Genomic DNA, 12050 nt, shown 5'->3' on the forward strand with positions numbered 1-12050 from the left:
CAATTACATGATAAATTTGTTAAGTAATATGCATAACAAAGGTGCTCTGCAATATGTCTCCAGCACTGCGATTGTGGCAGGATGATGACTTTGTTAAGCATCAAACAACCTCACGGCAGAGATCTTCACTATTATACAAAATCCCAAACAATCTGTGATCATATTGATATACGCATCTATTTTAAAATAATAAATGAAGTGAGAATCCTGTTGAATATGTTTGGAATGAACCTTTATATCTGAAGTCATTTGACTATATCACTGAATTGTTTACAGCCTTAATTTCCTCACAGATTTAGCTAAATTAGTGTGCAATTTTAATAAGGGCTCTATGCTAATTGTGAAACACATAACACATCTAATAATTGTAAACCAAATAATGACTTGACAGCTATTACTGATATCCAAGTTTGCTCATATCCAAAGGGTTTAATGCCGACCCAAAGCCATGGTAGTGCTCCATCGTCGGTGGCCCATTGGAAAATTGGCCGAAAATAGCCTTTCCAAGGGCTACACGTCATTGCTCTTGAGGTAGTTTTACGGTAACTATCGCTTCGTCCCGTTTGAGGCACATGATTTCCCGTAGTTACGTCATCGTGTGGAAACTGTCGAGTGGCAAGATGGCTACCGAACCAAACAAGACTGAAATTCTTACGATTTTCAAACGACTGAGGTCTATTCCTACCAACAAGGTAATTCAGTGCGCCACATTTAGTGGACGTGTACCTCCTGGTCGATACGTCTTTGATTGATAGTCATTTATTCGTTCCGTGTCTTATGAAGAGAGGCCCAGCTGCTCGGTCGAAGCTAGCTGTGGCTAACAGCTGCTAGTCTGCCGGTGAAGCAGCAAACATAAGGGCCACGTATACGTTTTATGTTGGCCGTTGGAAGCGAATCGCATATGGCGTACACGCAACATCGAAAATGTTTCCATGTATTAAAAACCGATCCACACTCGCAGTAATACATCGCAGTATTATAAATCGCAAGCACAGTTGACAGTGAAGTGGTGCAGTATGAGAGTCATTTCACAGGTGTACTGTAGCGTGGTTGACTTCATATCACGTCCCACCGTAGTATTGATTGTAAGTATGCTGTACTGACTTGAAGTATATTCTTTCCACTTACTGTAGTAATTCACTCTAAAGTGTAAATTAGATTGAGTCTTTCAATAATGTTAAGATGGACGATTGAGTCTTTTGATTACGTTAAGATGGATACTACTGTTCTCGGTCCTGCCTCGTTACCTTCTGATTCAAAATGACAAGTAATGATAGTGATACACTACACTTATGCACCACTTCGTCCCATAGTAATAAAAACGTTTATATTGACCATCTCAATCAATGTTTAGGACATAACACGATTGCAGTTTTCTATGGGGTCTCATAGACTGTATGATCACGATGAACAACATTATCCAGTGTGTATACAATGCTATGGCTAATTGTCAACGGTCAACCAACCACAAGTTGATGTGAGAAATGAAGAAAATGTAAGAAATATTTGTACCTACTGGAGAGCTGCATATGTTTAAATTAAAATGCTTATGGACTGTTCTTCTACAGGTGTGTTTTGATTGCTCTGCAAAAAACCCTAGTTGGGCGAGCATTTCATATGGCGTCTTCTTGTGCATTGACTGCTCTGGAATTCACCGTTCCCTCGGAGTGCACCTCAGCTTCATCAGGTGGTTCATCATTGTCAACTGTGCAAGTTCATGACAAGTGCAGTTTGACTTCCTACAGAGGGAACAGTCATGGGCAAATATCACTCATAAGAATGTTTTTAATGGAAGAATATTGAATTTTAAGCCTGTTGGAATGTTGTTGCTGTCGTTTACTGTAAATAGTTTGGATTCGTTCCTCTCACTGAGAAACCTCTACTCCTTTTGCTTATGGCAGATCCACCGAATTAGATTCCAATTGGAACTGGTTTCAGCTTAGGTGTATGCAGGTTGGAGGCAATGCCAATGCAGTAAGTTCACACTGGCTTGACAAATACTATGCAAGTTTGGTGTACGAAAAGTGAAATTTAAAAAATGAATACTTTTCCAAGTGCAACGTTGACTGGTCTTGACATGCTGAAGACAACTCAATCTCTCTTTCCGTTTGAAGACTGCATTTTTCCGCCAGCATGGCTGCACCACAAATGACACCAATGCCAAGTATAACAGCCGAGCAGCACAAATGTACAGGGAGAAGATTCGACAGCAAGCAAACGCTGCACTCTCTAAGTATGGAACAGAAGTGAGTAGAAGTCAAGCCGAACCAGTTGGGAAGGATGGCCTTTTAGACTATTTAGAAATTGCCACTACATACTAGTTTGTTCTATTATGTATGCTGACAGGCATTACGAATCTGACTTAGAGTACATCAGTCTGTCTAGTATAAGAAGTTGGAGAGATAACAGAGTCAAGTCATTATCAGCATGTAAGCCACATCTTTGGCCTTGTTCAGAGTCCACAGGGTGTATGATAATAACTCTATCCAAATGAATAACTGCCAATACGCTGTCAATGTATGCTATCAATGTGCTATCCAATGACCATGTGTTTGTCCCCATCCTTGCTATTTGAATTGCAGCTATGGATTGACTCGTCTGGGGGAATCACTGCAGCAGCTCCTGAGAAAAAAGAACAAGACTTCTTTGCAGAACACACAGAGGTGGGTTAAGAAAATTGAAGTCTCACAAAATTTCCACACCAGGTCTGGCAGATTTGTGCAACAATAATTGGTGAAAGTACCATTCACTTTTCACAATCACTCAACTGAGGTTAGAAATCACTCATTTGAAATGTGGATTTTTCGATTATGGCTGCCGCACATCCTCATAGTAATGTTTCAAATTGAAGGGACACTGTCCAAATTAACATGAATGGCTTGATTGGTAATAATTAGTTTAGATAAGCAGTTCAGATAATGGATGGAAGAAGTGCATAAAAGATGAAAATACATTTCTTTATTTTATTGCCCTTTACAACATAATTTTCCATCGAATGGCAGCATCCATATTTGGCCAGTAAGTGACGTTATGACTATTTTGTCTTGCTGGTCAGCTAATTTTTTTAAACAGCGATATCAGTGCTGTCAAATTTATACTGGTGTTTGTTGACAATCATGGATGCACGTATCAAAAGACTAAAGCACCAAATGAATCTGAAGGTAGGCATGGGAAGGCTACAATCACAGTTCCACTGCATGCGCTGTATTTATTGATTCATTTAACATAGCAATTATGTGGCTTAATATTTTCAGGATTAACGCTAGAAGCATTTATAAGCATTCTAATGCCTATCATCCAATATATCCTATCACTGGTTCGATTAAATATGGCAGCGCACCGTTTTTGAAGTCATTAAATGTGCATGAAAATTCACTATGGTTTGAAATTCATCCCCCCTAAAAGAAAATTAAAAATCACGAAAAAGTGCCAACATTGCTTTAAAGAAGAGCGTTTATACCTCCAAAATCAAAGCACTATAAGATGTAATTCACGCCTTATGGATGGCTTAGCTCTGTTGATCAATTGGTAATTTTCCTACCTGAAGGTTTCGAGTCAGGGAACACAGACATGATACTGACCACAGGAGTTTTGCATTGTTGTCAGAATGAACTTTCTAATCAACCCAGACCTTGCCTATTGCCCAAAGACCAAGTTCATTCTTTTCGAAACCTTGATATGTCCTGGACTTTGTCTTGATATTCGGTGCTTATGGGCTCTTATTGTCCTTCTTTCCAAAGCCTCAAAGAGAACTTGTTCCCTCCCTAGAACCTCTGATGTTGCATCATTTTGCAACAAGTTTATGTAATTTAAAAGCTTTGTGACATGGAATACATGTCATTTACAGTCATTCTTTTTTTCGTGACATGGTGCACAGAACAGTTTTCATTTTGTTCTCAAAGAAGCACCAGAGGTTGTTGATTGTTGCTCATTTTATTCCTGACCCACGTACCTCACTGGAATGGAAATTCTAGAATTTATTACTAATGATACTGCTATAATGTATACGTTATAATAATATTACCAATAATTAGTGTGGTTTTAACTTTGTAGCCTATAGCAATAGCTTTAAGTGTTCTTTAAGTGCGCGGTCAAGACCGTATAGTCAATTTACTGTATGAATTTGCCTGGACCCTACTATCCGATCTCAGTAATTAATTTCGATTATTGCACTGCGCAGCGTGACAGAAATGCCATGAATAAATGGCCAGTCCCAAGAGGAAGTGGGAAAAGACCTCAGTGAAATCAAGTACGATAAAATCCTGTGTATAACTCACACCAATGGAAAGAGCTCCAGACGTCCCCTTTTGCGCAGCTACATTACAGTGAAGTAGCGCCAGTACGCTAATGACTAACAGTTGGTCTTAGCCATAAAACTAGGGTTTATCCATCAACATTCTGTCCAAGTGAATTCACATCTCACTTTAATAGTGGAAAGTCTCCATCAGTCACATCTCTCAGTGATGGGCAAATGGGACGTAGTTTAGACACCACTGATCTAATGCACAATCCCAGTAAAACTTAGTTGTCATGATTGTCAAACATGATGTCACAGATGGCAAAGTTAGACATATTTACACTGTGTTTTAAAAATGTTTTTGTTTTATTTTTAATTGTTTGAACCTTTTCAGTCTCGTAATGACTGGAGCATGAAGCCAGCATCAGAATCCGAGCAGAATGGAGCCACTGTTGTGCAGCTGAGGGAGACCATGGCCAAAAGCCAAGATGACAACCGTGAGTAGAACTCGCACTGGCAGAATCATTTGGCAGGTTTTATATGTAACGTAGCCAGTTCAACGCAGCAGTCAACATTATATTGGTACATGTAAAAAAAAAAAAAGAATATCAAAAATAAATTCAATGCTTTTTTTTTTTTCCCCATTCAAAAATCGTTAGAATAACTCCTATTTTCAATAATCTGCAGCAAGTCATTGATAATACTGTGAAACTTCCAGTGATTTGATGGCTGTTTATTTTTAAAACCTTTCTTTATCCAGCGCCAGAGGAAGGACCGAGCATCGATGGTTTGAGCACATCACCGAAAGTTACTCTGGGTGAGCACATTAACGTGTAACGAATACAATGTGGCCTCCGTATGGACTAAAATATTGGGAGTCTGCGTGTCAAATGACACCTGATGCGGTCGGTGTGTTGTAGCATATGCAGACGGTATGCGTAAGGTTTCTAGTTTCTGGCTACAACATTCTCTTAGGTTCCTTAACCATCACGTGTGTTTGATTTTTCTGTTCAGACACAGCCACACCCTTTTTTTCCCAGAGCTTCTAAAGCCACACAAACAACCTAAATTCAGTTCTCAGTCAGTCCATGTAATAACACAGCATTGATGGCTTTACTGCTGTTTTTACATTTCAATCAGTCAAGTAAGAACTCGTCACCTAATAATTATACAGCTAAAGCCTTTAAATGGAGGTGTCATGTTATGCTACGCATTTTACTTGCGTAAAAATTGCCTGTAGCTCATTCTCATGGCATTTTCCAAGCTGATTGTGGGTTTGTCCTATCCCATTCACTAGATTCCATGCTATACTCACGAGAGCAATGGAAATCCAGAGGTGATTCATTGTGGCTCTTGTTTTTGTCTGTTCTCTTGGGTGCGTCACTTGTCATCTCACCAGATAGTAACTCACTTTGTTGTTTGTAAATATGCGGCAAATGTTCACATAAAACGCATCAGTTACTTTGACAAGCAACATTGTCAGCCAGGAAGAAAGAAGCTGTGTACCCGTGTCAATCATTTCAACGCGCAAGCTTCTTGGTATGACGAGTACTTTGCTGCCAGCGTTTAATACGCAATAGCACAAATGGAACCACAGACTTACAATAACTCAGTTTGGCATGCAAAAAATGAATACCGTTTTCTTCCGTGTATAATGCGCGAAATTTAACTAATTTATTGTCCTAAAATCTGGGGTGCGCATTATACATGGGTACAATATATATATTTTTTTTCTTTAATTTTTTTTTTTAAGAAAATCATGGTACAACAAAACCAACAACAGGACTGACCGACAAAGACGTGGAACAAAAAGACAGGGTGACATTACCAAAGACAGGAACAGAAACCAAACAGACATCATGACAGTAACACATGCAATGATCCGACGGTGAGCGAGGGGCAGACAGGACTTAAATACAAAACACGCTACATTGACACAGGAAGGGAGGGGCAACGCGAACAGAAACTATGGCAACCTAGACACATAGCAAAACTGGGGACGAGACATGACAAATCTCCCTCGAAATCAAATTTGAAATCACCTTTCTTCTTGTTTGTTGTCAATAGCGCATCGCATTCAGCCATCCTGCCCAACACACTTAAAATTCATAATTGACGACACATCGTTTGATGCGATGGTGCAATCCTTGATGGTGTGTTATTGTCAAATATTTTGTTTTTTAATCTCCATCGCGGACCGGACGTCATACGGAGGCAGTATGACTGCGCATGCGCACTATGGATCCGATGCGCAGAACGGATGCGCAAGACACGTCAGCTATATAAAGAGCGAGAGTTGTTTTCTTCCTATTAGTTTCAATTCACAGTTTCAATCAGCAAATAACAAAATGCGTATTATAGGTAATATTTTATTTCACAACACTTTGCCTTGTTCCTTTCGTCTCTGCTGTTCACTTCAAACACGCTCCATACGACCGCAATGCTCTCGTATCAGACGCTTGCTCGATCACCTGCTCGTTTGCTGTCAGAATGTACCCTACACAAATCCAAAACATTTGTTGCGGCTCCGAGTCACGACGAGGGGCAAGTTTTGGTTTACAAGGGTGTTTTTATTCCTCTTCAACATCTCTCCCATTCAGAGCCGCCTTTTTCACGTCCGCACGCCTTTTTCCAGATGTCCGCACTGAGTGCGGTGGTGCCTTTACGGGCAGTCGGAGAAATCAACGCCAACAAAAAAAATTACATCCAGCCTAGTTAAGACCATACCAAAGACAATAAAAATGGGACCCGTTGCCTCCCTGCGTGTGTGACGATCATTGGGAATTTTTTTTTTTTTTTTTTTTTTAAATCATAAAAATTGGGTGCGTATTTTACATGGGTACAGGCTTTTTTCCAGCATCAACATGCCATTTTTAGGGTGCGTATTATACATGGGGGCGCATTATACACGGAAAAAAACGGTAGATTCTCTTCCGTCTTTGTCAGTTCTCTTAAAACTTTCGGAGGGCCATTATGACTGTCAACCCAAATAAATGTATGAGGACCTCATATTTTATACAGTAAAAGCTACAAAACAAGCTGACAAATAACTCGTTTTCAAATCAGACGAGTAAAAACTGGTCAAATATTTAAAGAAAAAAAAAAGATATTAAAAGTGAAGACAATTTGCAATTCTAGTAATTACACGAATTTGATGCACAATTTGTCTTCGCGGGCCACATAAAATTATGTGCCAGGCCGGGCTGGACCCCGGGCCTTGACTTTGACACCTGTGCTCTAGCAAATGACTTATTGGGGATGTTGGCAATATGTTAACAACGCTGTGGTTTGTGGTCGAGTGTTCCTAACACCATTTCTTTCATGCTTCAGATAATATGCATTAGTTAATTAGAGGTTGTACTTAACTTTACAGGGGTAAAGCCAACCATAATTGGGAAGAAGCCAATGACTGCCAAAAAAGGGGTAAGCAATTTAGATATTTCGACAGTATGAGCGTTGCTATCGTTTCAAAGTCAAAGTCAGCTTTATTGTCAATTTCTTCACATGTCAAGACACACAAAGAAACCGAAATTAAGTTTTCTCTATCCCACGGTTTCTGTTAAATAACTCATTTGGATGGTCATGGATGCATTTAACTAACACGCAAACGGTGTTCACTTCATTCTCACAATGCAGCTGGGGGCAAAGAAGGGCCTCGGTGCCCAGAAGGTGAGCAGCAAGAGTTTTTCAGAGGTGGAGAAACAAGCTCAAGTGGCCGAGAAGATACGGGAGGAGCAGGCAGCCGAGGCAAAAAAACAAGCAGAGGAGTCCATGTGAGTCTCTTCATGAACCTCGTATGAGAAGGATTGAGCTCTTGAACTGAAACTCAAGCATTTGTACCCTATCCTTTCCTTTCAATCTGACCCTTATTTTGGCATTTTCAGTGTGGCTTCCATGCGTTTGGCCTACAAAGAGCTGGAGATCGACAGAAAGCTTGAGGAAAAGAAGCTGAACAACCTGGAGGGCAAGAAGCGGGAGCAAGCCGAGAGACTGGGGATGGGCATGGGCTTCGGGAACAGGAGGTGACATCACGGACACATTCTTTGTTTCATACTTGCCTTTGTGACCTTCCAGAGCTTGACGCAATATTTAACCAATGAAAATATGATATCTCGTCCATCTGTCACTTTTTGACGACAGACAGATGGACGAGATAAGCAATGCTGTTTGACGGGTTATTTTACAGGGCTCTGGACAAACAATTGTACAAGAAGCACTGTATAACTCCTAATACAAATTTTTAGGAGCACTGGAAGAAAAATTAAGAGCGGACATGGTCAATTGATTCAAGTAAATATTCACATTTCCCTCCATTTGGACTATTACTGATAAATACTTGTAGAAGCTACAATGTACAAAGTTTAGGTTATACACTTTATATACTACTTAAAATGTACAGTTTGTTTTGATCGGGTCTTAAATTGGGTTTTTTTAGATTTCACACTGTGCGCATGTTTGTGGTATTGACAGCATAATTTGTAGTTGAATTTGATTTGTACGTCTGACTTTGGTGTCCAATCTCTGATTGAGAATCAAACAAATTAGTGTAAGCATGTTTGCGCACACGCGTGTGTAAACTAGTGGGATTAGAGCTAGTGTAATGTTTTTTTTGTTTTTTTCCCCCCTTTCCTTTCCTTTCTCCCAGTGCTGTGTCACATTCAGTGATGTCTGAGATGCAGGTGATTGAGCAGGAAACCCCAGTGGGAGCAAAGACTTCGACTCGTTCCAAACTTGATATGTTTGATGAACCCGGTTTCACCTCTGGACCCCCTAAGTACATGTGACTTCTTTGCTTTTCTCCTTTTGATTTTTAGAACGTAAAACTTAAACAAGAGGCTTTGTTTTCTTCACCATTCCAGATATAAGGATAACCCGTTCTTGGTGGGTGACAGTTTTGGATCACGCTGGGATACCGACGGAGGGACCGCTTCTTTTAGTACCTCGTGGGCGCTGGAAAAAGAAGAACCTAAAGAGGAAGTCACCATCTCAAGTATTCAGCCAATTGGAGAGAGGTATTTAGCATTTCTTGTGTATTGTGCTTCTCATCCTAGTATGAACAAGTTAATTATGCTCTCGTATCCATTCAAGACTTCCCAGTCGAAGAAAAGCCGAGGTGTCCACCCCAGTGTCGGAGTCGAGTGAGGCCAGGCAGAAGTTTGCAAATGCAAAGGCAATCTCTTCAGACATGTTCTTTGGTCGTGAAAGTAGTGCTGAGGTGAACTTTGCTTAACAATTACAGACTGCTCGAGTGACCTCTCGAGTTGTGAAGTGTTAACTCTCGTCCCCTCATGTCAGTATGAAGCAAAGAGCCGACTGGAGGGCATGTCTGGAAGCACGGCCATCAGTTCAGCAGACCTGTTTGGAGATGACAGTGACCATAAAGGTACCAGGTGTCACCGCTTCAAACTTTCTGTTGTTGCTTCTCAGTGAAGGCACAGCCACGGACATTCCGTTTCATTCACGTTGTCACAATCCTGCCTCAGGGCGCTCATCGGGCTTTGACAGCGTCCTTCCTGCCGGTCCAGACATCACCCAGTTCAAGCAAGGAGTGAAGACTGTAGCAGGCAAGATGGCCGTCCTTGCCAACGGGGTCATGAATACCATTCAGGTGAGACTTCTTCAGGAACTCCCCACTTGAATGAATGTTCACTCATGTCTGTGCAATTTTTGTGTGAGATCAGGATCGCTATGGTTCCTACTAAGCAGCCTGAAGAGACTGGCAGCTGGGGGCAGCAAGAACTACAAGCCAGACAACTGGCCTCGTTTGACAGGTGCATTTGGCCAGCGATGAAACTAGGGATGGGTACCGTTCATATTTGAACCGGTTTTGTACAGGTTCTTGGTACCTGGTGAATGACATCAGCACTCAACCCATTTTTGCTGCTTTTGTTTGTGTTAGTAAAAAGAATAGTACAAACAAATAATTTTTAAAAAATCAATATAAAATTTGACACATAAAATATGAATTTAAAACGGATGAGCCAAAGAAGATGAAGTAAAAGTAAAGAGATAACATTTCGTGTAAATAATAAAAACAAGTGAGATCATAAAATGCACAAATTGATATCACAAAATATAGTGTGAAGCAAAGTTCTTTACAATAAACAATACAAGGAAGCAATTTAAACAAGGACTGAAACAAATAATTGTATTAGTGTTATCTTTGTTTCTTGTGCAGTTGTTTAACTGAAATAGAGCCAAAAAAATGACAGTTGGAAAAGGATGGGAGATCAAAGAGGAGTAGCGGTCCCGCCCGCTTCCAAACCCGGAAATGTATTTTTAGCGTGTGTGAAATCCTCCCAGACTTGTATATGAATGGACTATCAATAGGCCCCAGAGGACAGCCATCTTACATTCCCAGCCCCACTGTTACTGACAATGTCAGTTTTATGCTAGGATATTCTTATGGGGAAAAAAAAAAAGAATCTCAAATGTTTGCATCGGCCATTGGATACCTCAGAATCATGAATTGTGACTGACTGTATGATTACATTTCTCTGCAAATTTTGTCCTGATGGGCTTTACCTTCATTTCAGTGTTGATGATTCTGACAGCCTGCCAACAAACTTGAGTAGAACGATATACCTTAAGAAAAATTGTACAATTACATTTTTACTGGTGAAATTTACATTTAGCACTTCTTCCATAGATACAACCAATTAACCATACAGACAGAAAATAACCTAAAATAGCGATTGGCGGTGTAAGATGGCCACTAGTGGCTAAACTTCTCTCGATGGCAAGTAAACGTCACGTTAGTCCATTAATATATTAGTCCATTAATATATTAGTCCGTGGAAATCCTGTGTGAGTGGGTGACGTCATCACGCTGGTGTTGGTACACTTCTGCGTTCAGTTGTGCCATGGAGAAATTGCCAACTCTTCTGCTCCCCTACAATTATAACTAAATTGCTACCGTTGGATTTCATATGATATCGTATATTTCATGTTTCATATTTCATATCGATAGTACTGACTCAAAATAATCCATACCCTCCCCCCCCAAAAAAGTACAATGTGCGGTACCCATCCCTAGAGGAAACGAGAGAGAGAAGTGAAGCTGAAAGCATTGCATGAAGAAAGAAAATCTTCCTTCTCACTCCCTACCTGTTGAGAGACTGTTGTTGGAGTGAGTCACTAATTTGCTCTCTCAACATTTGAGTTAATATTTCAATAAAGAAAACCATGTGTGGTTGTAGTGTATCTGAAGCAAGAGTTGTATCTACAGTTGAACATTTTTGAGTCTTAGATTTTCAAAATTTGTCAGAGGTAATTCTATATTTTCTTTGATTTCTGATTAATATTATCAAATCCATCTATGTTTTGTCTTATTTTGTCATTGTGATATTAAATAAAAGGTTCAACAATATAATTTTAGTATCACATTGAATTCAACAATGTTCAGTGTTCAGGCAAAGTGTTTGTCATTTTCACAAAGCACTGAATGCCGCCGATCTCCAGAATCTATGAGCTTGGACTTGTACATTTCTGTCTGATCATTAAAAGTCTTATATCCTCTTTTTTTTTTTTGTTATTTGTTGAGCTGCAAAGAATCTTGGATCATAAAACTTTATTCACAAAACGTCTTAGTAACTGATCCCGAGAAATGTTTCGAATGGGTGTACTTTTCGAACTAGTGAACAGACTGGTACAATGAGGTCATTAGATTGCTTCAAAATGTATGAACTAAAGAATTAGGAAATAGGCAGTTTTTTTTCATTTTCACAAAGCACTGAATGCCGCCGATCTCCAGAATCTATGAGCTTGGACTTGTACATTTCTGTCTGATCATTAAAAGTCTGATATCCTCTTT

At 39.9% G+C, this 12050-nt stretch overlaps 1 protein-coding gene across 2 annotated transcripts; it reads left to right on the top strand.

Annotated features, from left to right (window-relative positions):
- The first annotated feature begins 539 nt into the window (after positions 1–539).
- Positions 540–11755, top strand: arfgap2 (ADP-ribosylation factor GTPase activating protein 2). 2 transcript variants are annotated; one of them, XM_061277375.1, is made up of 16 exons: positions 540–692; positions 1569–1687; positions 1902–1974; positions 2115–2246; positions 2583–2663; positions 4632–4734; positions 4998–5054; positions 7611–7660; positions 7874–8010; positions 8122–8259; positions 8883–9011; positions 9097–9249; positions 9326–9452; positions 9533–9620; positions 9721–9845; positions 9919–11755. In XM_061277375.1, the coding sequence occupies exons 1-16, from the start codon at positions 573–575 to the stop codon at positions 9937–9939; spliced, it is 1653 nt and encodes a 550-aa protein (XP_061133359.1). In that variant the 5' UTR covers positions 540–572; the 3' UTR covers positions 9940–11755. The 2 variants fall into 2 exon arrangements, with proteins under 2 accessions (XP_061133359.1, XP_061133360.1); XM_061277376.1 differs by lacking the exons at positions 1569–1687; positions 1902–1974; positions 2115–2246 and having other exon boundaries at positions 585–692.
- The last annotated feature ends 295 nt before the right edge of the window (positions 11756–12050 follow it).

The sequence above is a fragment of the Syngnathus typhle genome, linkage group LG4 (genome assembly GCF_033458585.1).
Source record: "Syngnathus typhle isolate RoL2023-S1 ecotype Sweden linkage group LG4, RoL_Styp_1.0, whole genome shotgun sequence".
Lineage (NCBI taxonomy): Eukaryota > Metazoa > Chordata > Actinopteri > Syngnathiformes > Syngnathidae > Syngnathus > Syngnathus typhle.

Bases quoted from the DNA above. Each gene is read 5' to 3' on its own strand.
- arfgap2 (XM_061277375.1), top strand. From the start codon at position 573: ATGATTTCCCGTAGTTACGTCATCGTGTGGAAACTGTCGAGTGGCAAG. The intron at 5,055-7,610 runs GTGAGCACATTA...TTAACTTTACAG, and splicing joins ATCACCGAAAGTTACTCTGG to GGGTAAAGCCAACCATAATT. The intron at 7,661-7,873 runs GTAAGCAATTTA...CTCACAATGCAG, and splicing joins CAATGACTGCCAAAAAAGGG to CTGGGGGCAAAGAAGGGCCT.